At 38.7% G+C, this 23,589-nt stretch overlaps 1 protein-coding gene across 3 annotated transcripts in view; it reads left to right on the top strand.

Annotated features, from left to right (window-relative positions):
- The first annotated feature begins 559 nt into the window (after positions 1 to 559).
- Positions 560 to 23,589, top strand: part of svilb (supervillin b) — a 50,600-nt gene continuing 27,570 nt past the window's right edge. Inside the window, exons 1-14 of one of the 3 annotated variants that reach the window (XM_089131457.1) lie at positions 560 to 730; positions 3,459 to 3,522; positions 6,243 to 6,322; positions 6,394 to 6,451; positions 6,819 to 6,982; positions 8,409 to 9,120; positions 12,767 to 14,914; positions 15,800 to 15,970; positions 16,222 to 16,256; positions 16,386 to 16,450; positions 16,640 to 16,776; positions 17,172 to 17,267; positions 18,797 to 19,061; positions 21,525 to 22,107. In XM_089131457.1, the coding sequence (XP_088987583.1) occupies positions 673 to 730; positions 3,459 to 3,522; positions 6,243 to 6,322; positions 6,394 to 6,451; positions 6,819 to 6,982; positions 8,409 to 9,120; positions 12,767 to 14,914; positions 15,800 to 15,970; positions 16,222 to 16,256; positions 16,386 to 16,450; positions 16,640 to 16,776; positions 17,172 to 17,267; positions 18,797 to 19,061; positions 21,525 to 22,107 (4,636 nt within the window). In that variant the 5' untranslated portion in view covers positions 560 to 672. The remainder of the gene's footprint in view (positions 731 to 3,458; positions 3,523 to 6,242; positions 6,323 to 6,393; positions 6,452 to 6,818; positions 6,983 to 8,408; positions 9,121 to 12,766; positions 14,915 to 15,799; positions 15,971 to 16,221; positions 16,257 to 16,385; positions 16,451 to 16,639; positions 16,777 to 17,171; positions 17,268 to 18,796; positions 19,062 to 21,524; positions 22,108 to 23,589) is intronic. The other 2 variants (XM_089131458.1, XM_089131459.1) reach the window with 2 other exon arrangements.

Raw genomic sequence — 23,589 nt, 5'->3', positions numbered from 1 at the left:
CATGTGTGTGTGTGTATATATATATATATATATATATATATATATATATATATAAAATAATTATACACAGTGCACCCACAAATATTATGTAAACACAAACTTTTATTTTGGATGCGATTAATTGTTTGACAGACCTAGAAGATAGCTTTATCTTGTTAGCAGTCTTTAGTGTGTGCATTATAATAATATAGAATTGATTTTAATAAAGCTTCACATTTGTTTGCCTTGTTTTTCTGACTGAAAGATGTTAAGAACAGGTCAGACTAATTAAAGACTTTCGTCTTTGCATCACCGAGTATTTGTGACTCCTGGATTGCTGACGCATGTGTGAGTGTGTGTAAATGTAGCAGTGATCATGTCATAAGTCCAGGAATCTACCGTGCTCCCACAATCCACTTTTATCATCCAGGCTAATTTCTGCCTGTAATCAGATTACTGCCTGTGAGCTGCCTAGCACCTCTCTCTCTACCTCTCTCTCTCTCTACACCACCCTCCCATGTGTTTGCTTTAGCCCTGCAGTTTTGCCTGTGTGCATTTCCATCACGTTGAGTCCATCCGTGGCGATCCCTCTCTCTCTCTTGCTCTCTTTCTTCGTCTGTCTGAGCCTGTGATTAGGTCTGTCTGTCCCTTTCCTCTCTTTCCTCTGTTTTCTTCTTTCCTTTTCATTCCAACATGTTTCAAAACCAGTGGATTACGAACTATCTCAACCATGTCACACAGTGTAGTCAAGGTAAGTGTGGAACTGTCTGTGCCCGGTTACTGTTACCAAGCAGTGAGGCTGATTTATGGGGATTTGAGTGAAAATCGTTACCGGGTCATTGATTTGAACAGTTACTGTTACAGAAAGGATGGCACAGTTGTCTGATTTAAGAATGGTTGGCTTTGTTTTAATTAATTTGGCAGTGTGTGATCCTGGAAAACATAATTGATTTTAATAGTTGTACAAAACAGAAGTATGACTATTGCTTTACTATTGTTCTGTTGAGCATGAAGATTGATTTAGTGATCAGATGAAGTCTGAATACTTGTGGTGCGCTAAAGGTTTCTGTGAACTGATTTGGAGATAGTCTGCATCATCTGATGACTGTTGCCAAATGAATCAAAGTGGTCATTCTGCCTGGAGTCAGTGTAGAATAATTTCAAATAAATTATGCTTTTTTTGTGTGGAAATTGAGTACATATTGTGTAAAATAAATAAGTATTCAGTTAAATTCAGCAACACTAATTTTCTATACTATGAATTTGCCATCATTTTTTTATATAATAAATATTGTATTGGCCATTAGTCAGTCTGCGCTCCAGAGAACAGAATCGACATTAACTATTTTTTTAAAATCAATATTAAACACTTGTCTGTGCAATTTGCCTTTTTATTACTTGCTAATCAAAGGAAACAAGATCATTAGCAAGCTCCCTTATGGCGCCACATATAATTTTATCCATGTGCTGGTAAAACAACCAACCTCTAAAGTAAATGATTCTGGTAGACTTATGTATAATCGCTAGGCTGATTTATTCAGCCAATATTTGGCCTTTTTGAGGTTATTGGCCTCAGCTGATAAAAAGAAGTCTTCTGTGAGCACATTTTCTATATTTTTTATTTATAAGATCTAGTTGTAGACTGTTTATCCAAGATAAAATTTTAACATTTATTTTAATCTATTTCTTTCTGAATATATGGGGTAGCTTGCATGGTGTTAAACTATAAACAAACATTTCCTTTTCTCTGTGAATTTCAAATGTTGTGAAAAATTGTATTATATAAACCAATGTAGCATTATTAATTTCTATGTCTGTTCTTTTGAACTTTCTATTCATCACTGATGAATAGAAACATGTTTCACAGTTTCCACAAAAATATTAAGCAGCTCGACTTTTCTCAGTACTGACAATAATAATAAGAAATGTTTCTTGAGCAGCAAATCAGAAGGATTTCTGAAGGATCAAGTGACACTGAAGACTGGAGTAATGCCTATTGGCAAATAAGTGACTTTAAAATAGATTTATTTTAAAAATGTATAAAAATTAGAAAGGTTTATCCCAAATTTCATATTTTACAATATTATTGCTTATATATTTTACTGTATTTTTGATCAAATAAATGCAGCTCTGTTGTGTTGAGCATACAAACTATTGACACCTTGCTCGTCAGCTCACCATTGGAAAAATCAGGTCTTGTTGAAATGGAGCAGTTATTAGCCTGCATGTCTCAGTCCGCCAAATCTGTGTGTTTCGACTGAAATTGTTTCAGAGTCGCATCTCTGTAGTGGCTACAGCTGAGCTGTCACACTGTGGATGAACCTGAACGTAATGTGTTGTTGATCATGAAAAAAATTACCGGTACCCCAGACTGTGTCAACACTGTGTTAAAATGTGCTAATGATAGGACGTGATGATTACCGTTGTGCTGTCCACCCATTAGATCATAAAATCCTTCACATAAACCTTGTGTAAAAGTGGTTTACTAGACGTCTGTCTTTCTGTGCTGTGAACTACAAGTGTTTTAAGAAGGAGGGTAAACCTTTGAGCAGGGCCTTATTTTTTATCCTGATCTCCCCTTCTAGTATTTTTAGACAATGCCTTGTTCTTCTCATCGCACTCGACTAATTTGTGGCTGTCAGCATCCTGAAGTGATTCTCTGGCAACCCTGGGACGGAAACTCGTCCACTAGACTTCATTTAAGCTAATTAGGATGTCTTCACACCCACGTTTTACTTTGTTCTTCTCAGCTTGTTCTTGGAGCGAACCCTCCCTCAACCCAGGTTCTCTATTTGGAGGGGGTAAATTTATCAGTCGACACTGGAGAATGTTAAACACAGTAACTCAAGCTGTTGACTGTACAACGGGGTAAAAAAAAAAATACGATGGGTTTAAAGGGATAGTTCGCCCTAAAATGAAAGCGTCATTATAAATCGTCATAAAGTTTCTTTTTTCAGTTGAAATATATATATATATTTGTGTTCAACAGAAGAAAGAAACTCAAACAACTTGAGGGTAAGTGATGAAACAATTTTCGTTTCTGGGTGAACTGTCCCTTTAAATGGCTAAAACATGATGTTAAGATGGAAGGTTATTAATATCGGTGTGGTTGACACCAGGTGGAGACACTCAGGATAAATATGCCATTAAAATGTGTTTGTCCAAGATAAATTTGTGTCTTCCCCCGATTCTAATGAAAACTTCACTGTAATCAACATAAAAGTACGTGTAAGTACACAACTATTCAAGTTCAGCTGGTAAATTTAGTTTGTTTGTGCACAAATGTTTCATTTTATTTATGTCAGTATAATACGAGTTGTTTCTTGGATAGATTGAATTTTCTTGTAAAAGTCAGCTAACACTTACAGAATCTCCGACTATATTGTAAACATTGTTTACATATCACTGTAAAGCTGGTTTGTATGAAGCGTATTATTTCTAAACATGCTTTTAAGAGATTGTCTTGTTTCTTTTTGCAGGCTTTGTCGGTGAAGCTTCTTCTAAGCTCTGCAGCCCTACACTACTAAAGAAAAGAGCAATAAGGTTAGCATACATGCATCTTGCCTTAATAAAGACCATTTATACATTTAAACTGTTCCCATAAGCGTAGAGCCGAATTAAATCCTGAATTAATCCTTTTATGTTCTTTAATGCTTAACTCTAAATGGGTTGATGAGAGAGATTAGAGATTTTCTGCCCAAACTGACTCCTTAAAGTAGCTCAGTTCCAAACCATAGTGAGTTGCCTGCCTACACAACATTTATAAGGCAATCCCAGCATGCACTGCAACAACTTATATCTAAGATGGTGGACAAACCTGCTAAATTCATAAATGAAAAGGAACCAAAATAGATGTGTGTACTTAGAAGTCAAACGTTTCGCTTTAGAAACTTTCACAAACGTTGCACTGCTAAAAAACTGATCTAATAAATCTAAATAAAATGGACTGCTTCACTCTGTGTTTGTGTGTGATACAGTATGTGTTTTGGGGCTTAGAATAGACCTCATCTCTTCATTAGCTTAGCAACATGCTAATGCTAGATAAATAGGAACAAACTGGGTTTTTGGAGCAGTATAGAGAGCTGCAGGATTTCTTTAACTATATAGGCTACATATCCCACCTTTATTGAGTTGAAATAAATCAAATCTTTGCTGCTGCTGTGTCTGAACAGCATATCTATCTTTCCTTTGTAAAAGAGATTGTTTTGAAATGAAGCTGTTGCACTCTGGACCTCAGGACACCGATTTTGTGTTGTGTTAAATATCTTGAGATCAATGGAAAGGGTAGATGTTTTGGTTACTGTGGTCACAATACTGCACAATATATTGATTCTTTGATAGAAAAGTCTCTTTCTTAGGAAAAGAAGAGGCATAGTCTGCTGTTATCACAGACCCAGAGTGTGCATGATGTGTGCATGTTATCTTTTGTTGTTTCCATTGGTTAAGCTGTTAAAAGAGAAGATTTATGCTCTTGACATGCCTTTAATGTGTCCAGAATAAATCAAAACATCAGTTCTAAAGGAGTCCCCACGATAACACAATATAGATCATGAACATAAACAGACTCAGGATGTCTAAATGAAGCTTATGGATGCCATTGTCAATGATCGCAGAAGTGTGTGTTCTGCCATTTATCTTAGTTATTGTGTTTCATAGTATGAAAATGGTAAATATAGTCCTGTATTAACAGAAATCACAGGCCAGAAATCGAGCCAGATTTTTGTGTTTATTTATAGTATCGGTAAGAATTTTGAGCATTTAAATTTAAAATGAAACTAAGCACTATCCCAATGCTTGATTCTGATTGGTTGTTATGTTACGAAGTAGGTAATTGATTTAATTTCCTAATATTGAACTGGAGTGATGATGTTAACCACATTATCATTTCACCACGTTCTCTTTCCATCACTTTTAAACTAGTTAACTACAGCTTGTTACTATGCAAGATACTTAGTGGTGTGGGGAAACCATATATACTATGGTTTAAGTGGAAAAATTGACCTGGCTTGTTTACTATTATTATAAGTTATTGAAAATGTAATGTGCATCAAGGGTATTATGGCCATTACTGAATATAATTTTTCAATAATTCAATGCCGAGTCAGTTATTTATCCATGTTTCCATATCGGGTGTGTCTGGAAAAGTTTCCACGAATGCAATCGAAACCTGTTCAAGCTCTAATTGGTGTTCTGCGGTCCTGCTTATGAGATTGTTGTGCATGGCGAATGGTGTGCTGTAAACGGGAGTAATTGGAGTGTGCTGTTTGGGATGGAGGGACTGGTACCATGGTGAAGGGGAACTCTAAATGTATAAATACCTCAGCAACTAATCTATTCCTGTGGTCAGATGCAAGTAAACGTTCAAGATCCTCTATGCTAATTCATCTTAAAATGTCCCACGGGAACACATTGGTAGATTTGGCCACATGATCATGACCTGCCTATGTAGAAATTTGGAGACACTAATTTCCAAATCAGCTTTTTTTTTCCTTAAGGTGTGCAGAGATTAGATGTTGGAAAAATCTAGAGCCAGACCGATATATCGGCAGACCGATATATATCGGCCGATATTAGGCATTTTCCAAACCAGCGCTATCGGCAGTTATAATGGCCGATAACTGAATATTTCAAAAATAAAATAAAAACGGACGAAACACGCTTGAACCATGTCATGAGTGTTGGAGTTGTATAGTTTGTCCACCAGAGGGCACTCTACACCGTTCCTGTTGGCAACACTCGTAGATTTGGTCACGACACATACGTTGCTTGAATAACAATTAAAAGAACATCCCCATCAGTTCTCTTAACTCAAATAAGCATGACAAAATTTGTGACTATCATGTCCAGTTTTAAATAAATAAATAAATAAATAAAATATCGGCCGATATATCGGATTTTAAAACCCCAAAATATTTGTATCGGTATCGGCCTTCAAAATCCTTCATCGGTCAGGCTCTAGAAAAATCAACAAAGATCTAATAAATAATTTGGGTCATCATGGCCAAGCAGATAGTGTGCTCAATGTTACATCCTTGTGGATCCTAGAACAACATTCCTATCAAAGAATTGGATTTTAGGGTTGTGGTTACTCTTACTGTATGGCAAGTCCCCTTAAAAAAAGTGTCAGAAAGACCAAAAATTAAATGAAATGCATCAAATATACTGTATCTGTATCTATATGACGCAAACGTGACATTTACTAAAGCAATATTGATTGCAATAGGATTGTTTTGAAGTATGCACTCTCTGTTTTTGCCTTACAGCTTTGGTGTGGATGACAGAACATCACTGGTTAGGAATACTACAGATATTGATGCAAACATTCTTGCTGTGCTGCCCAAAGGTAAGAAATGCTAAGATACGGTAAAGGATGGAAATGGTGAATTTTTAGATATTTACTAAAATCCTTTTTAGTTTCAGAGCTAAGGAAGCAATTTGAAACCACGATCAGAAGTCATCCAGAAATGAACAGGTACATTTGGTGCATGTTAAAATGTAAAATTTCTTATCTATAGCTCAAACAGTTGAGTATGGTGTTAGCAATGCGAAGGTCATGGATTCGATTCCCATTGAATGCATGAGCTGATAAAATGTATACCTTGAATCCAATGGAAGTTGCTTTGCATAAAAGCATCTGCCAAATGCATAGATGTACAATGACTGAATACTTTTGAGAACTCATATACCGGTAGTCTGTTTTAAGGAATGTTACCATTACAAATAAAATTTTAAAAAATGAAGTAAATGTTGCATCATTACTTTATGGAAAGCACTGTCAGTCTTAGCCTCTCAGTTTTCCAGAATGTTGTGTTAACTCAAACACTACATAAATCACGCAGGAAAGAAAGGATAGCAAGAAGGTTGGAGGCGATTGAATCTGATGTTCCATCTACTCCTGCTACAAGCATGCAACACACAGCCGGCCTTGTGACTAATCGGCTACTGGAGGAGGACACACCACGCTACACGCGTGCTTCAGATCCCAGTGATCCAGGAATTGTGGGTAAGACACCACAATTTATTTATTTCTGTAAGCAGATAGAGACACTAACTGCTATGTGTTCTGTTATTTTGAAAAACCCCTTTAAACTTTGGTGCATAGAAGAAGAGGTGTGCTTTAACTTTTATTGGCAACCTGAAACCTGGCGGACAATGTAACAGTTAGTGACCACAGTATCGTAGAATTTTGGACCTGTAAGCTCAGTAAACTCTTAGAAGAAAAGGTTCTATCAGCGCTACGTATTTGGAACCCCTAAAAGGTTCTATACAGAACTCTATTTAAAGGATTCTTTGTAACCAGGAAAAGGTTCTATATGGAGCCTTTTGGGTTCATTCATTATTAGGGTTGGGTATCGAGAATCGAGTATCGATTGGAACCGGGACTAACTTTTCGTTTTTCCCGGAATCGTTCAAAAGTTAAAATTTCGATTCCTAGTTTCGATATTCACAGTACGCCGACCGGAAGAAGAAACTGCTGAACAACACCAACGAAGAAGCGTCTACCGGAAGTGTTGGAAAAACCACGCGAGTCGAACATGAGTAGCATACGTCGGCGGTCCAAAGTGTGGTTTCACTTTTCTAAAAATAACGAAATCTCGGCAAAATGCAAAATTTGTGACAAAAGGAGTATTTGTGACAGAAGGAGTATTTCCTTCAGAAAGTAGTATTTCCTTCAGAAAGACCGTTGGTTAGCAAGGTTAGCTAAACTTTTTTGACCCTGCCTCTTAAAAGAATCAGAATCGAGAATCTTTAGGAACCGGAATCGAAACAAGGAATCGGAATTGGAATCAGAATCGTTCAAATTCAAATGATACCCAACCCTATTCATTATCATTTGTTTTGTCCCTTCCGGATTAAATATTTCATATTATTATTGACAAACATCAACACCCTTAAAATGTATTTATGAATGCATGTGAATGATCACAAAATTCAAGATATGGGGGTTAAAAAATGTATGTATTTATATAATTTAATGTAGTTCAATATCACATAAAGAGTGCCATTTAAGTTTTTCTCCTCCAAAAATCAGCATGATTAAAATGTGATATTAAGTTACTACAACAGTTTAATAAACTACAAAATGTTGCAGAATAATGTAATATATTAATGAATAATATCCTATAAATAACCTTATAAAGTGCCAAAATGGTTCTTTCTTGTCATTATAGAACCTTTTTTTAGCATTAAATGTTCTTTGGAGTTTAGTAAAGAACCCTATGCTACATATATAGAACCCAAATGAACCCTTTTTTGTAAGAGTGTAGATACCACACACCACCACTCTGAAAAAAACAAAAAAAAACACTCATAATACTATATCAGTGCCCTGGCATTGATCACACATTCTTCTGAAGTAAATTTTTTTTTTTTTAAATAAAATGAATTGTGTGCTGTGATGTCCTCTCACTCTCTGTTTGCCTCTACAGTGCGGCGCTACAGTCGTGATGAGATGGAAGCTCCCGAGCGGCAATCCAGAGGTCGGACACGTCCAGATCCACAGTCGTCCGCCAATCCTGACCCGATAGACCTTACCCCAGCAGGGTCTGACGCGGCCTCTAAAGCGGAGCGGATCGCGCGCTACAAAGCTGAACGCCGACGACAATTATCAGAACGTTACGGAATCCTCCTCGACCAGGAGGTGGATCTGGATTACACGCCGCGCTACACTCGTGCACGGAGAGAGTCTGATTTGTCGGACAGAGGGGCTCCTCCTGACAGGGGACGTGGTGAAAGCAGAACCGGGGGCGGGGCATTGCAAGAGCAGGATAAGGGGCGGGATCGAAGCAGCAGCAGGTCTAAATACAGCAGTTCAGGGATAGGGCGGGTCTTCATGCCTTCTGACCCCGCCCCCGATCCTGCTCCTCCATCAGGCTTTGATGCCGAGCGAGAGAGAGAGAGGGCAATGAACTTGGAAAATTATAGACGAACACCTGATCGAAGTCCGAAACCACGGCCACAGGAAGCTCCGGTTCCCATGGAAACAACAGCTGCCCAACCAACAAAGGGTGTTGCTGTTGTCACCGTGCCAGTTTCACCTAGAACATCACGCAGAGCTTCGTTGCCCACAACACGCTATGGCATCTCTCCTGGAGACCTGTTCATTGAGCAGCAAGCTCAAAATATCCTCAACAGACAGGGGTAAGTATGTTTGAACTCTTTCTGGATCTTAGAAAGTCTTTGAGGACCCTGATTTTCATTGACGTGGTATTATCTTCCTGTGTTGGCAATGGCATACTTCCTATTGAAACAAGAAGTTCGAGCTGGACATTTAGCTTGAATGAATGCTACCATATCTACATTTATTCATTTAGCTGACGCTTTTATCCAAAATGACTTCAAATTGCTATATATGTCAGAGGTCGCACGCGGTTAAGTGTCTTGCTCAGGGACACATTGGTGTCTCACAGTGGATTCAAACCTGTGTCTCTCACACCAAAGGCATGTGTCTTATCCACTGCGCCATCACCATTATGGCCTCAAAGTTAAGACCATGGACTAATGGTACAAAACTGCCAATTTGGTTTTTAAGATAGGGTCCCATAAAATAAATAAATTTGGACTAGTTTGGAATGAGGTTTTATCAGAATCCAAATGTGTTAAATAATGGGTACATAAATTATGGATAAATTAAGGGACTTTGAGATCCCAGCTTGCTTCATTTTTAGAAATCATCCTATAAAGCAAGTAAATGCAACAGGGTTAACAATTGCCATCATCTATCTATACCGATAAACTAGCGGACTTCGACAAGGACTAATGCTTTGGATTTTTTGCCTCACTCCGATAATGGTAAAGCTCTTACATTCTCCTTGTAAAAATGCTGAATGCACCAGGTTTTATGTTTAGTCAGGTTCGCAGTCATGCCAGAGAGCTGGGGTGAAATACCTGCATGTAGAACTGTTCACTGGACATCAGCAAGAATTTCACTTTGAAGCTCTGCCGAAGTTACACCTAGTTTCAATGCTTAGTCTCTCCATAGTCTTGGACAAGAGATTGAAATAACTTAGTATGACAGTAATTGGTTGATTTAATACATTTATTAAGTTTATTTCGGCATCAGAAGAGAAAAACATTTAATTTTATTTAAAATAATACTAGATGACTTTACAAGTCACCTAGTGTAACCCTCATTATTTCGTAGTGATTGTTTCCATAAGAGACCCCTACAATAATTTATAAAGAGATAAACTATCTTTTATGTCCAAGTACGGGTAACTTGTGTTTTACTCGAGTGTTACATAACTCTTGACAATCCAAACAACTAGGGATGCACCGATATAAAATTTTTTGCCGATACCGATAATTCTTTATATTTGAAAGCCGATAACCGATATATCGACCGATAAACTTAAATCCAAATTTTTATCTAATTTTGGGAGCCTGATTACAAAAACAAAAGTCTCACAATTCAATCGCCGTCCCATGGCAAGTGCACAGATTTTCATTTTTTGAATTTCGAAATTTCGGTCATATTTCAAGAAATTCAAAAACAAACAGTTCTCAACAAGTGTCTCAGCTGAAGGGAATAATACATTATTTATCGGTTTTAATATATCGGCCACATTTTCTTACCAGGCCGATAACGATAACATTAAAAATGAACATATATCAGCCGATACCGATATGCTGGCCGATATATCGTTCATCCCTACAAACAACCCTTGAGGAGAAAAATGTCCAGGAGGAGATCATCTTAAATGTCCCTAAGGCAGTAATAATGTCAGAGACTAATTGAAGAATCTTAGAACTAAAGTCAGGCAAGATAACTACAACCAGAAAGAGAGAAAACAATCAGGGATTTTGGACAGAGATGTTTTATTTACGACATTACAATAGTCCCCTATTAGAAACTCATTTAGGATTGGTGAAGTCACGAGTGTGTTTTGTTATAGTGGTAAATGTCATGGTGTTGTTACTGTGATAACTGGGATCATTCTGGGGCTCTGTGTTCTTTAGCTTGGCAGCTCTTTCTCAGAGTGAGTCGTCCCTCTGGAGAGACATGGACAGTGAATCCATGTCACAAATCAACTGGCCATCCAGGTATTAGAGTGGAAGTGTAACCCTTTAAATTCCCTCAGTTGACCCGCTAACTCCATTTTCCAACATTTGTCCTTATCCTACAAAGTCCATGCTCACAAGTATACATTTCCACACCTTAGTTTTCATCCCCTTGACCCTTTCATCTACAGTCACCATAGATGATGGCAAACCGTTCCCTTTTTAATCTCCCCCTGCATCCACTGCGTTTTTTTCCCACTGACCTTTGTTCCTCACCAAAATATGACCAGCTCCTAACAATGAACCTTGGCTTCAGTCCTTTTTAATTTGTCCCTGTCATAAAACTATTACAGGTGAAGGTTTTTTTGTGTCAGTGAGTCACTGCTGGTTGAGAGGTTATCAATAAATGGTAACTATAAATGGTTACCAGGACACGATAGCTTGTTAATTATTTCATATTAGTCTATCAAAAGGGTAATAAATAACTGGATTGGATTTTAATTTTAAATATGTTGGGTTTTTTTTTGTTCCCCGTGTGGTAAACATTGATTTCAGGAAAAAGCTAGCTGCAGAATTCATTGAAACAAACTATTTTAAGTTTGTTTGACAATTGGTTACTTGATGATACTTTCTCTCAAAATTAGGGATGCACAATATTATCGGCAAATAAAGGTGTAAAATGTAAACATCGGCCTAATTTAAAATGATTCCGATATGCCTTGCCGATAATAAGATGTTGATTATGCATCAGTAACTCACATGTGCTAGCAATATGATCACATCTGCTCTGTGGTCATTTTTTAAGCAACTTTTGCCTGAATGGTGATTTAGATTAAGATACTTGTTTCTTAATAAATAAAGCAGCAGTTGTGGTTTGATTTATAGGTCAGAATATATAGTTTAGATGATGAATAAAAATCACGAACATGACACATGTAAATTAAATAATTTTATATATACAGTTTAATTCAAGTTATTTTTATAATCCATTTGAAAGAATTATACATTATTGATTCCAATAAGATCTATGGCCCTGTTTACACCTGGTATTAAGATTAAGGTCGATCGGATCGAGGTGGATAAGGGAGACACATACCCATTTACATATGAACACGCCCGGAGATTTAGGAAAAAGATTTATTACGGAAAGCAGCAGGTTTTGTTTCTGCTCTGACAGCCACAAGACTGTGCTGAACGGTACAAGTGTGTGTTAGAAATCAGGAATGGCAAGAGAACATTTAGCTTGGTAGGTTTTTCGTCTTTAAACCAAACTTTAAAACAAAAGTTGATTTCACATGAGCATTTACACTAGGAAAGCAATCCGGTCAAATGCATTTCTGGCTATTTATAGAAGGGGTTGAAAGTGGACAAGCTCAAAACATTTTACATCCCATTTAAACCTGTATTTAGTGTCATCCACCTGTGATGCGACCAATGCATCTTAATATCAGATGTAATCTATCAGGGGGCCTAAAATATTTTCTTGTGCTTTAGAGGATCTACAAATGTTAAATCCACAAATAAAATGTTAAGGTTTCAACTCCATATAAAACAGCAGTGATTTATTTTATTATTGTTAGTTCAAAGCTTTGTCAAAAAGCAAGTGCACAGGAAAGACTTTGTGTTGTTTCCAAACAAAAGGGAACAATATCGGCATCAGCGATCCACCAAAATGAGTTAAATATCGGCATATCGACAAAATATTGTGCATCGCTACTCAAAATAATAATAGGCCATGCTTTGAACTGGGTGAATGTTAATAACTCTCTTTCCTCCCTTCATGAAGAATACGAGTAAGAGAGAGACAGACAAGGGAGGATATCTCAGGAAGGGTTTCTGATTCTGGGCCAGATGCATCCTCTGTCAGACATCATCCAACAGTTGCCCCTCAATATTTGGCTCCACGACCTCAATCTGCTAGCCAGCCTCGAACACGGAGCACTGAACCCCCAATCATACAACCGAGTCAGCTAGCAGAGGCCCGTCAACAAAGGGCACATAGTGCAGAGCGGCCACGATTCCAGCACAATCACAGTATAGATTTACCTGCCTTTCAACACATACCTTCAAGTGAAATGGGAATTCATCAGCGTGCCCAAAGTGCAGAGCCCCCAAACTATGAACAGATTCCAGGTGTACACCCTAGCACCATGGGTCATCAGCCTGGATTTGGGAAAATCAGGCAATCCCTACCAAGGCGAGAAAGTCAAGATGCTCAACAATCACGCCCAGCATACAAAGACCTCCAGCAGCCATTACCTGGTCGCAGAGATGCCCCACCACCTGTACAAAAGTATCGGGCTATCCTTCAACCAGTGCCTTTGGATCGGGACTCTCGCCAACCAGCTCAAGCGCATGCAACTACTCAGAATCCTCTACATGAATATGAACACACCTCACATTTGCGTCCGTTACAAAGGCATTATGGACACAGCCAACCTTTGCAGTATGGTACGGCACAGGCATTACCCCCAGCCTACGGACAAATTGTCCACTCTGGTCCTTCCCATGGACCACAAAGTTCCCATCTATCCCCACCTTCAAATGCTCGTGTAGCTCATCCTGTGCCTGGACCTCCACTTGGCATGTCTGAGATGTTGGATCACAAAGAATGCTTGGCTTCACCTGGTTCGACATCTACTGGAAAAGAGGGTGAAGAGACAAGACGGCGTCCCAGTACTGATAACATTCAGCCTGTTTACAGAGAGGGTCGATCAGCATCCAGGGTACCTCCACCTTCAGAAGGGCTACTTAGGAGCAGAAAGGCTGTGCTACCCTCAGAGATCCGCCGCAGACAAAAAAGTGTGGATGATCCCACACGTGGACAAACTGATGAAGTTTTAGAAAGTCAAAGAATCAGAACGATTAGCCAGTCAGAGGAGACCGAGGGCAGAGGTGGAAGAAAGTTGCACCAGTTGGAAGGAAGGGAAGAGCCTGATGGAAGAGGAATGGCTCAGATGGCAGAGCGCACAATAACAGGTGAAATGGGTCTAGTGAATGACAGAGAAGGGCTTGTTGACCGAAGGAACAGACAATCTGAGGAAAGGGAGGTAGATAATGGCTCAAAGAACAGTTGGACAGGTGAAGATGTGGGACGTAGTGTAAGGAAGATTGGTCAAAGAGAAGAGAACAAGCAAAGGAGTGGTATTAAAAAGGAGGAGGGTCAAGGTAATTGGAGTATTAACCAATTAGAGGGGATGGAGCAAGGAGGTGTCAGGATGGTTAACAAATTCAAAGAAAGAGAATGGGAAGTTGATCAAGGAAAAGGCCAAGCTCAACAGTCCGTTGAACCATTGGTACAGGAGGTAGAAGAGCAAAAAGGCCAACGGTTCCTGCAAAAAGAAGTGGTAGAAGGACATGGTAGAAGACAACGGATCAATCTGTCAGAGAACGAGGAAGGGCAAGTCAGACGAAGAAGGATAAGCCAATCCGAAGATGATTGGGAGGGACGTAGGGTACGCACCATTGGCCAGTTGGTTGAATGGGAAGCGCAAGGAGTGCATCGAATGGCTCAACCAGAAGGACGTGAGAAAGGAAAACAGAGGTATAACCCAAAAGTATCTGAAGGCACCACTCCCACACAGGTAAAGCTAACCAATGAACACAATAAGGTGGGGGACGTTGGAGGGTACTTGCAGAAAGGTTCCTCCCTCCCACAAGCGCAACATCGCGTGAGTCAGGATGCATGTGACCTCAGGCCAAAGGCACGAATCCGCTCCATGTCAGATATTGGAGTAATGCAGCGATCTACTGCATTGAGAAGTCTGGAGCGTGCTGCCAGTCGAGAGTCTGCCATAGTGATGGGTCCTGGGCTTCATACTAAGGAGCCGGGTGCTGTGGCCAATGGTGAAATGGGCACCTTGGACACACGAGTTTCTGTGGCAAAGCTGAGACATTCCTACCTGGAGAATGCTTCTGGACACAGACCTGAGCTGTACGTGGACTGGCCTGTCAGCATGATAAGTCAAGATTTTATCAAAGATGATGATTAAACCCACTAACCTTCAAGTAATAACCCTTTCTTTTGGATGTAAAGTTCTGCTTTGTTAATGCAATGTTAACTCTACCGTATGCTGCTGTTCATTCAGAAGTTTAATTTGTAATTGCTGAAACTTTACCACACACTCTTAGAAGAAAAGGTTCTATATAGAACCTTAAAAGGTTCTATCAGCGCTATGTATTTGGAACCCCTAAAAGGTTCTATACACTCTTAAAAAAGGGTTCCTCTGGGTTCTATATAGAACGCTAGGGTTCCATACTTGGCCAATAGAACCTTTTATAAAAAAAAATGGTTCTATATAGAACCATTTTGGAGTTCCATAAATGAAGCGGGGGATGGAACCATTTCTGGTTCTAAATAGAACCATTTCTTCTAAGAGTGCACATCCAATCAACTAAGTCTGAATGGAGGAATGTTGGCTTCAACTAATGACTTAATTTAAATCTATTTTGCAATCTCTAACTATATGGGTTACCAACTGTTGGATCTTAACCTTGCCTTGATCTTGTGCGAATAATTTTGGTTCTGTCTTCAACAAATGGATGATTATCATTACTAAATAAAATTGATTGTGTGATTTGTTGATTTGATTGACTTGTTGATGTATTGCTCAGTTTAAGTAGTCTAAAATATGAGGGATTTGTATTAGGGTTTTTGATTTGTGACTCTTAACTAACTTTGTTATGGAGTGTTTGTGTTTGTTTGTGTGTGCATGACAATTTTCTTGGGGTTTTTATCCTGCTAATTTTGCTTTAGAGACTCTGTACCTAAATAATACTGAAAGTTATCTTTTATTAACACTATCTTTTCGGTCTAAAGGGAGTCTAAAGGTGACCAGGTTCCCATGGAGACTGATCCAGTTGTCAGCAGTGACCGGGAGAGAGGAGCACGTCGGCCCAGACGTTATATTTCCCCTGGTGATGACAGGAAGTCATCTGAGAGGTTTAGAACCCAGCCAATTACATCAGCCGAAAGGCTGGAGTCTGATAGGTACAGTGAAAAAGGAAGTCATCTGTTGCACTGAAACCACAAATTTATTATTTGTTGTCTCTGTTTTATTCTCAAATCTTTTAGAGTTTTTTTTTTTTTCAGAATTTATGAAAGTGTTTTTGAAAGGTTTAGTCAGTATCTGTAAAGTGCATTTGTTCTGGCTACAGTATGTGGTTATTGTTTCTTTTCTTTAGTCATCATATTATCATCAGGGTCAGTTATTTTTGTTCTGTTTGTACTTCTATCTTTAGGTCCCATGTTAGTCCAGAGCATCAACATGGAGAACGTGAGTTAAAATTTCAGCAATCTCAAACAAACTGTTGTACCTAATATCAGCAGCTGTGATTTATGATTGTACACGCCATTTCTATAAAAACAGTTCATATTGAGTAACTTAACTCTCTCTTTTGTGCAGTGGATGAGGAAAAAATGGATGAACGAGCTAAAATGAGCGTGGCAGCCAAGAGGTCTCTTTTCAGGGTATCAGCTCTCTGTAGCATACACAACTTGTCGAATATGAAATATCACCTGAAACTAACAGCTACAATATTGAATATATTTGTTTATATATTTAGTTAGTTAATGCAGTTAATATTACCTTATGTATGTATAGCCATAACATTATTTTTCTTTGTGACCTTTCCTGGTCTGTCTGTTCTCGTCTGGCAGGAGCTGGAGAAGACTTCAGACGGAGGTGTACCCAAACCTCGGTCACGCAATGCTGCGGTTGAGCGGAGACTCAGACGAGTGCAGGATCGTTCACGGACACAGCCCGTCACGTCAGAGGAAGTTGTCATTGCTGCTACGTAAGTAATTTCATACTTTTTGTGATGTAAAGGATTTACCTAATATTTTAAGTCAAGTCAACTTCCTTGGCGGAAACCAAGCCAGTTCTCCTCTGGCCAACGAACGAACACTGTGTGATTATAATTCAGGCTGCATCACAAGTCAGAATTCAGATCGGGATCAATAGCTTTCAAATTTTCATCATTAAAACATTTGTTTTAAAGAAAAAGTTTTGCCAAAAGTTATTATTCTTGTGTGTTTACTCGCCTTCATGTCATTCTAAACCAGAATTTTTCTTTGTGGTTGAACTGTTCCATTCAAATACAGTATATACCCATCACTGACCACTTCAACACCCCTTCTTTTGCAATAATTCTTGTTCACTTCATTCCTTTTGTTTTGTTCTCCTCTAAAGTTCCCCTGCTCCCCCTTCCCAAGTCATCACCATTCAAACCACTGCTCCCAGAATCCCCAGTCCCGCCGTAGTCAGCACTTCCATGACTAGCTTCAGGTATCCTTTGAATGCTTTATTCAACAGCTACATGCTGTTTCCTAGTTTGTTCATTGTTTAACAGACATGTTTTTGATAGCATGTTTGCATATTAATAGAGAATTCATACCATACTTGAAAAATGGTTCATTCATTCTGGTGTGTTGGGTTATTCAATTCATTCTCAAAAACGTCTCTGTGGGAGTGTTTAAGTGACAGTGCGCCATCTGCTGGTGTATTTTACGTTCACCCGCTGTTGTAAATTGTTGTTGGGAGTGTGAAAACAGAATGTCTGGCATGCAATCAAGGGGTTTATGCAGTTCCTCAATTTTGTAATGTGAGCATGTGCCTGTGCCTATGAAAAAGTAAGAGTATATTAATGTGTGTGAGCATGTGCAGATGTTTTGGGTGTCTACATCAGCGCGTGGTGGTCACCCAGATTAGCTGTTAATGGTCACATGGTTAGCAGCAAAACACATTCTGCATTCTTCTTGCACACCCAAATGTCAGAGGTGTCACTCATCTGTCAAGAAGACTTTTATGAAAGTGAGACTTTTATATGCATTTGAGTCCTACGTATTTTTTTAAAACCTTTGAAACAATGGCTTGGCAGTGAATTGAACTCCATTTGTGTGCGTTTAATAAGGTGAAACTTACAATATTTGTACGTTTACTAAGTTCTTGCCACTGTTGTACAGTTACAGTGTTACAAACATACAGATCCCTTGAATCTTTTTTGATAAATCTTTTGTTGTTGGTAGTCCGTATTTGTTGGCTTTAATCTAAATGCTACTATACTAGGGTTAGGGTTAGTTAGTTAACTGTACTATACATGATTAAGTCAAGTTTATACTTAAAAGATAAATAAAAAATCAGTATTATAGATATAATACTCTTATTTATTGTCATAGGTATTTTTATTATTATTTATTTATTAGGTTTTCTGTAAGTATATAGAGGGTGTTACAACAGAAGTAAAATGAAACCAGGTGTCTGAGAGAGAAAAAAAATAAATCAACAGAACAGTTCAGTATCAATATGACCCTCACCAAAAAAAAAAAAAAAAAAAAAAACAATTGATAAATATTTATCAATTAATTAATAAGATTAATAATACAATTATAAATATTTTAAAATTTGATAGAGAGAGATGGACAGCTATTTAGCTAAGTAGTCGGTGTATGAATAGGTGAATATGTGGCCGCTTTGGTGGCCATTGTGTCTGTGAAAGTGCTATATAAATGCAGTCCATTTACTGTACCATTTATAAGTAGTTATTTTTTTATTAAGTGTAACAGAATAATAAAAACATCCCTTCAAGAGTAACTTTTATAAGTGTCATTTATGGACAGCTGATAATGTATAAAATCATATTGCTCTGCTTGATGACTGAGGTCTGGATAAACAAATGCACATACCAGGATAGTTACAGTACTGTGATGCTCACTGCAATTAGTTACCATAATTGTTTATGAATCAATTTGTTAACAGCCATTTTTCTGTATGCAGTGTTTTATTATCGCATAAACAACCTGTAATTCTCCGCCCAGTTTGCAGGCATCATCAGCACATGGATCGGCCCACCACGAGCAGGAGAAAGATGACGTTTCAAAGGAGGCGGTTGCGGGAGAAGAGGGCTTGGGGTCTAATGAACCGGACCTATCAGCACTAAGCCTGGCTGAGAAGATGGCATTATTCAATCGTTTGTCGCAACCCTCTGGCCAATCAGCAAACGGACCTCGCTCGGACACACGCCAGCGTAGGGCCAATGCCCGCTTTCAGACCCAACCTATTACCCAGGGCGAGGTTGATCAGGTGAGCTCTCCTTTTTCCTCTCACTTAAGTAAATGGATATTTTTGCTTAGAGTACTTTAAAGGTGAAGTCTAAAATGTCAATGCTAGATGCACCACGTTTACTGAGGTTATGCATTATTATTAGTCAGTTATTTTTGTTATAAGGCCATTACTTATTGTGTTTGCATATATTTGTTTAGTGGCATTAGAGATGATAGCCTTCGCTTGAGAGATGATTAAAGAGATTTTAAAAAGGAAAAACACTCAATTTGTCTTTCATTCTGAATCATTTAGCGTTGTAATTGCCTTCAGTCAATACTCTCGTGAAAGTGAAGAGACATTGTGCCATTCACAGGAATTTACAAAAGACGTAGACCCGTCCAGTCTCACAGATCAGCACGCTGTGACTAATGATTCTGTTGGTCCCCCTCAGAGCGAGCAAGTAAGAGACCCTGGACTGAGACTTTTGATTGGCTGAGCAGTGAGAGCTTTGCCTTGGCAGCAGCTGCTGATTGGTTAATTGCTGAGGCCCCGACAACATTGCATATTCCAAGTGGATATTTGCTACTGCTGAGTTGCATTATACCTGCTTTGACTTTGACCGGTTTCATTTCTTAATCTAGTAACTGCATTCTCTCGTTTACTCAACCTCGTGTTATTATAAACCTGAATGTCTACTCCCACCCCCCCAATATGGAATGAGATGTTTGGCAGGATGTTCATGTTGTGTTTTTCTTCATATAGCAAAAGCAAATGGAGAACAGGGGCTGGGTGTCAGTATGCAAAATGTGGTCTTTTCCTCACACATGCCATCTAATGATTTGAATTATACCATGGTCTGTCTCAATACTTGACTCTGATTGGCTGGAAGGTGTGCAATAAAACCGTTTAATGCACAGGTAGTTCCGAGTCAGTTTAATCACGGTTTTATATTAATTCACAGTTTTCTTTGAACTCACACACATCATTTGCACACAGATTGCGCAGCCCATACACCGCTTTATACATTTAAGAGCACAGTAACTTATCAATGCTGCCCCACGATTTTTAATTATTAAAATTTCTTCACTACGGAATCGCTACATTTACATGTCTCCTCAAGAAGGGGGTAACATCTCTGATTTTGAAGTAATTAAACTCATAGCTTTGTTGTTAATAGGGAAAGATGCTGCACAGATGCAGGTAATTCACACACGCATCTCTCACTCTCTTTCTCAATAATTATATAAAATAAATGCTATATTTTTATTAATTCAAATAAATGTAATCTTACGCACTACTTTATCTCTGTGTCTGATTTAAAGTGCACAGAATGCTAGATCTATAACCATCATTTTTGTCCTTCCAGTCAAATAGTGCACTGCAAACATCAATAAGAGCTTGAAGTTGTCAATGCTGGCCGGTGATTATGGTATAATTGGGATAATCCATGGCACTTAATTCTCTTTAATGTGCACTTTTATTTTTAGTAATATAATAAGATAAGGTAATATAATATTAATGAAATAAGAGGCCAGTGTACTTAGAGTTTCATGACTGTTTCTTAACACGCATAAGTACACTTTAAAAAAAAAATTAATAATGGTATAAAAAGTTATTTTAAAGTTAAAATATATTCATATTTTAAACTTTTAAAGTACATTTTTAGAAATGTTTTAGAAATCTTTTGTCATGCGTTAAAGAAATAGACATTTTGATGTGTTGACTAACATACTAAAGCACATGTAAGTAACTTGTACATATCATTGGAACTGTAATGTGTTTTTTATATTACAGTAATGCGTCTTAAATGTACTAAATTACAATTATCATTACAGATGTGTACAAATAATTAAAAATATTGCATAATTACATGATATACAAGTTTTAAATAGAAATGATGACATATCATGGGCATGAAATTATACATAAAGATTTAAGTGGGTCAAAAAAGCATTCTTATGTTCAAAAATTTTGAATTGAGATACATTTTCTTTAATTGCAAATAACATGCAGTTAAGTGCCCAAAAACATCACATTTAGTTCACACTTAAGTATATTATTTTAAAGCATATTATTTCCATTTTCTCTTTTTAGAAGTATGCTAGAGTGCACTTCATTTTACACAATGGACAAGACCCATAGGCAACTTTTATGGTCTTTTATTGAAGATGTTTTGGCGTGAACTATTCCTTTAAATAAGCAAATCTGTTCTTGCTATGAGAGAAATTCAGCTATCGGAAAAACAATTACGTTGTAAACACCCAGACCTTGATGATGATGATGATGATGATGATGATGATTATGACGATGGTGACGTAAACACAATATCTGGTTTGTTGCATGTCTGAGGAGTTAACTGATCAGATTGTTTGGTATGCAAAGCAAATCTCTGCAAGCTGCCTGTGTTTCCTGCATATGACCTCTGACCTCTCTGGGGTCTGTAAATGTGAACGCCATTTAAAAAGTCATCTGAAAATACAACTATTCCTTCTTTCTCTCCAGCTGCAAAATGGAAGCGTGAAGTTGGAGCCTCTCTCTGCATCACTGGTCCGCTCTGTTACTGCGGTCACCGCCCAGGCCTCTGTTGCCATGGTGACAAGTGCTTCCCCATCAATGACCGCAGATGTTCACATGGGAATGTCCACAGCTCGGCCCTCCACTCAGGCCTCGCCCAATCAGACTCAGCTACCGGCCTATGAGAGAGGAGTTCGATACTTCAGTCTTACAGAGAGTGGGGAAAATCCCACTCCTGATGTTCAGTCTCCGCCCCCCGCAGTGCAGCCCGGCCAATCAGGATACAGCAAGGGTGGGGCCACGCTGATTTCAGCCAATGGCCAGAGGCAGGACGAAAGTGGGCGGAGGGGAAGACTTGGGTACTCGGAGAGAGAGACAGAGCTCCTCAGTGCGACTTCCCCTCCTCACACACATGCTCCCAGACACACACCCCCTCACGGCAGGGGAGATGCAGAGCTGAGCGGCCCGCGAGAGAGGGAAAAAGAAAGCACACCCGTCTCGCAGGGAGGCTACCTTTCACCAGACAACCATCAGACGGCAAGAGGAAGCGGCACCAGAGCTGTCATCTCAGGTAAGGTTAGATAGAACAAAAAAGAAAAGTATTTTAAAACCTCTCAGATGTGTCTTGTTTTTACATGCATGATGCACGTCTGCAAGATGCAGCCGGCCTCTGATCGGGTTAACTGGGTTCCCAGCCAACACGCTGCTCGAGTCGAATGTGATTAGCATAATTTATCATACATCAAGCGCGTGGCTCTCTTTGTCTGAGCCGTGCAAAACTAATGATGCCGAAATGAATCGGGCAGAAGGCAAAGTGGAGTGATGCTCCCCTCCGTGGCTTTTGTTTGCGTCCCAGCCAAAAGCTGTTACTATCCATTCGTCTGGAAGCGAGAGGCGTGTATGTGTGAATTTTGTAGTAGAGAGGGAGATGAATGAAAGACTGGAGCGGTAAAGAGGGTTGGCAGTGTTCCCACATTGATACAGACATGTTGTCATCCCACAGGAGGTTATCAGGTTCATGTCTGCCACATGTTAAAGGACAGCCATGACAGCAGAATGCGACACAGGATAAAGGATATCTTTAACATGCTTTTTTTGTGTGTTTGTGTGTGGCAGTGGTGCTTGTCTGTTCATGTGTGTCAGGTAATGAGTGAGCCCTACGATAAACATGAGAGTATATGTGTGTGCGTAAGCTGATGTGCAATGCAGTTTCTAGGTTTTATATATGAAGTTTTCTTTTATGTATCTGGTGCGTTGAATAGCTATGGCTAGACGCATATTTGTGTATTCTTAACTGGATGGATATACACATTTGCATGGTATAATACTGTTGGCTGCTTGATTGGGTGTTATACATGTATATTTTGATTAATGCTTCTGGTTATAGGTTCAATCTCCTGAATGCTGAAAAGTGTCATGTTCAGTTCATAATTTCACATCCATATATATATAATTTTGTTTTCAAATTTTCATTTATATAATTATTTTCCCCCCATTAATAATTTATTAGATTCTCTTTTTTTACTGCATTAAAGTACAAAATATTGAAGTTAGTAATGCCTTGTTCACACTACATGATTTTAAAACGTCGGGCTGAACTGCGGTTTGCACTACATGACTTGCTCTTAGTGAAATCTGGAGTGTTCAAGTTGTTTAGCTGTTCACACAACACAACGTGATTGATCCACAACAGGAGGTAACTCACTACACGAGTTGACAACGTACTACATAGAGATACAAGCACGATCAGATGATAAGAGCAAATCATTTGTGAGCTGTTTCAGTGCTATGGTACGGTCTAAATCCTGAAAATAATCAAATAAATAACGAGTTGACAACAACTCTGTCACCCAACGATTCCGTCTTGTCTACAAACCACGTTTTGTCACGAAAAACCAGAAATGACGCGAAACAGCACGTGCGCCAATACCCAGCATGAAGAGAACACAACACGTGAATATGGACGTCAGACAGAAACAAGTGCTGCACACTGTTTGCGTGACGATCTGCTCTGAAAAAAAAGTGCAAAAAAAGAAAAACTAAGATTTACCTG

The sequence above is a fragment of the Pimephales promelas genome, chromosome 5, assembly GCF_988280905.1.
Source record: "Pimephales promelas chromosome 5, fPimPro1.hap1.1, whole genome shotgun sequence".
Taxonomy (NCBI): domain Eukaryota; kingdom Metazoa; phylum Chordata; class Actinopteri; order Cypriniformes; family Leuciscidae; genus Pimephales; species Pimephales promelas.
The sequence above is the reverse complement of the archived record's forward strand: the minus strand, read 5'-3'. Positions and strand labels throughout refer to the sequence as shown.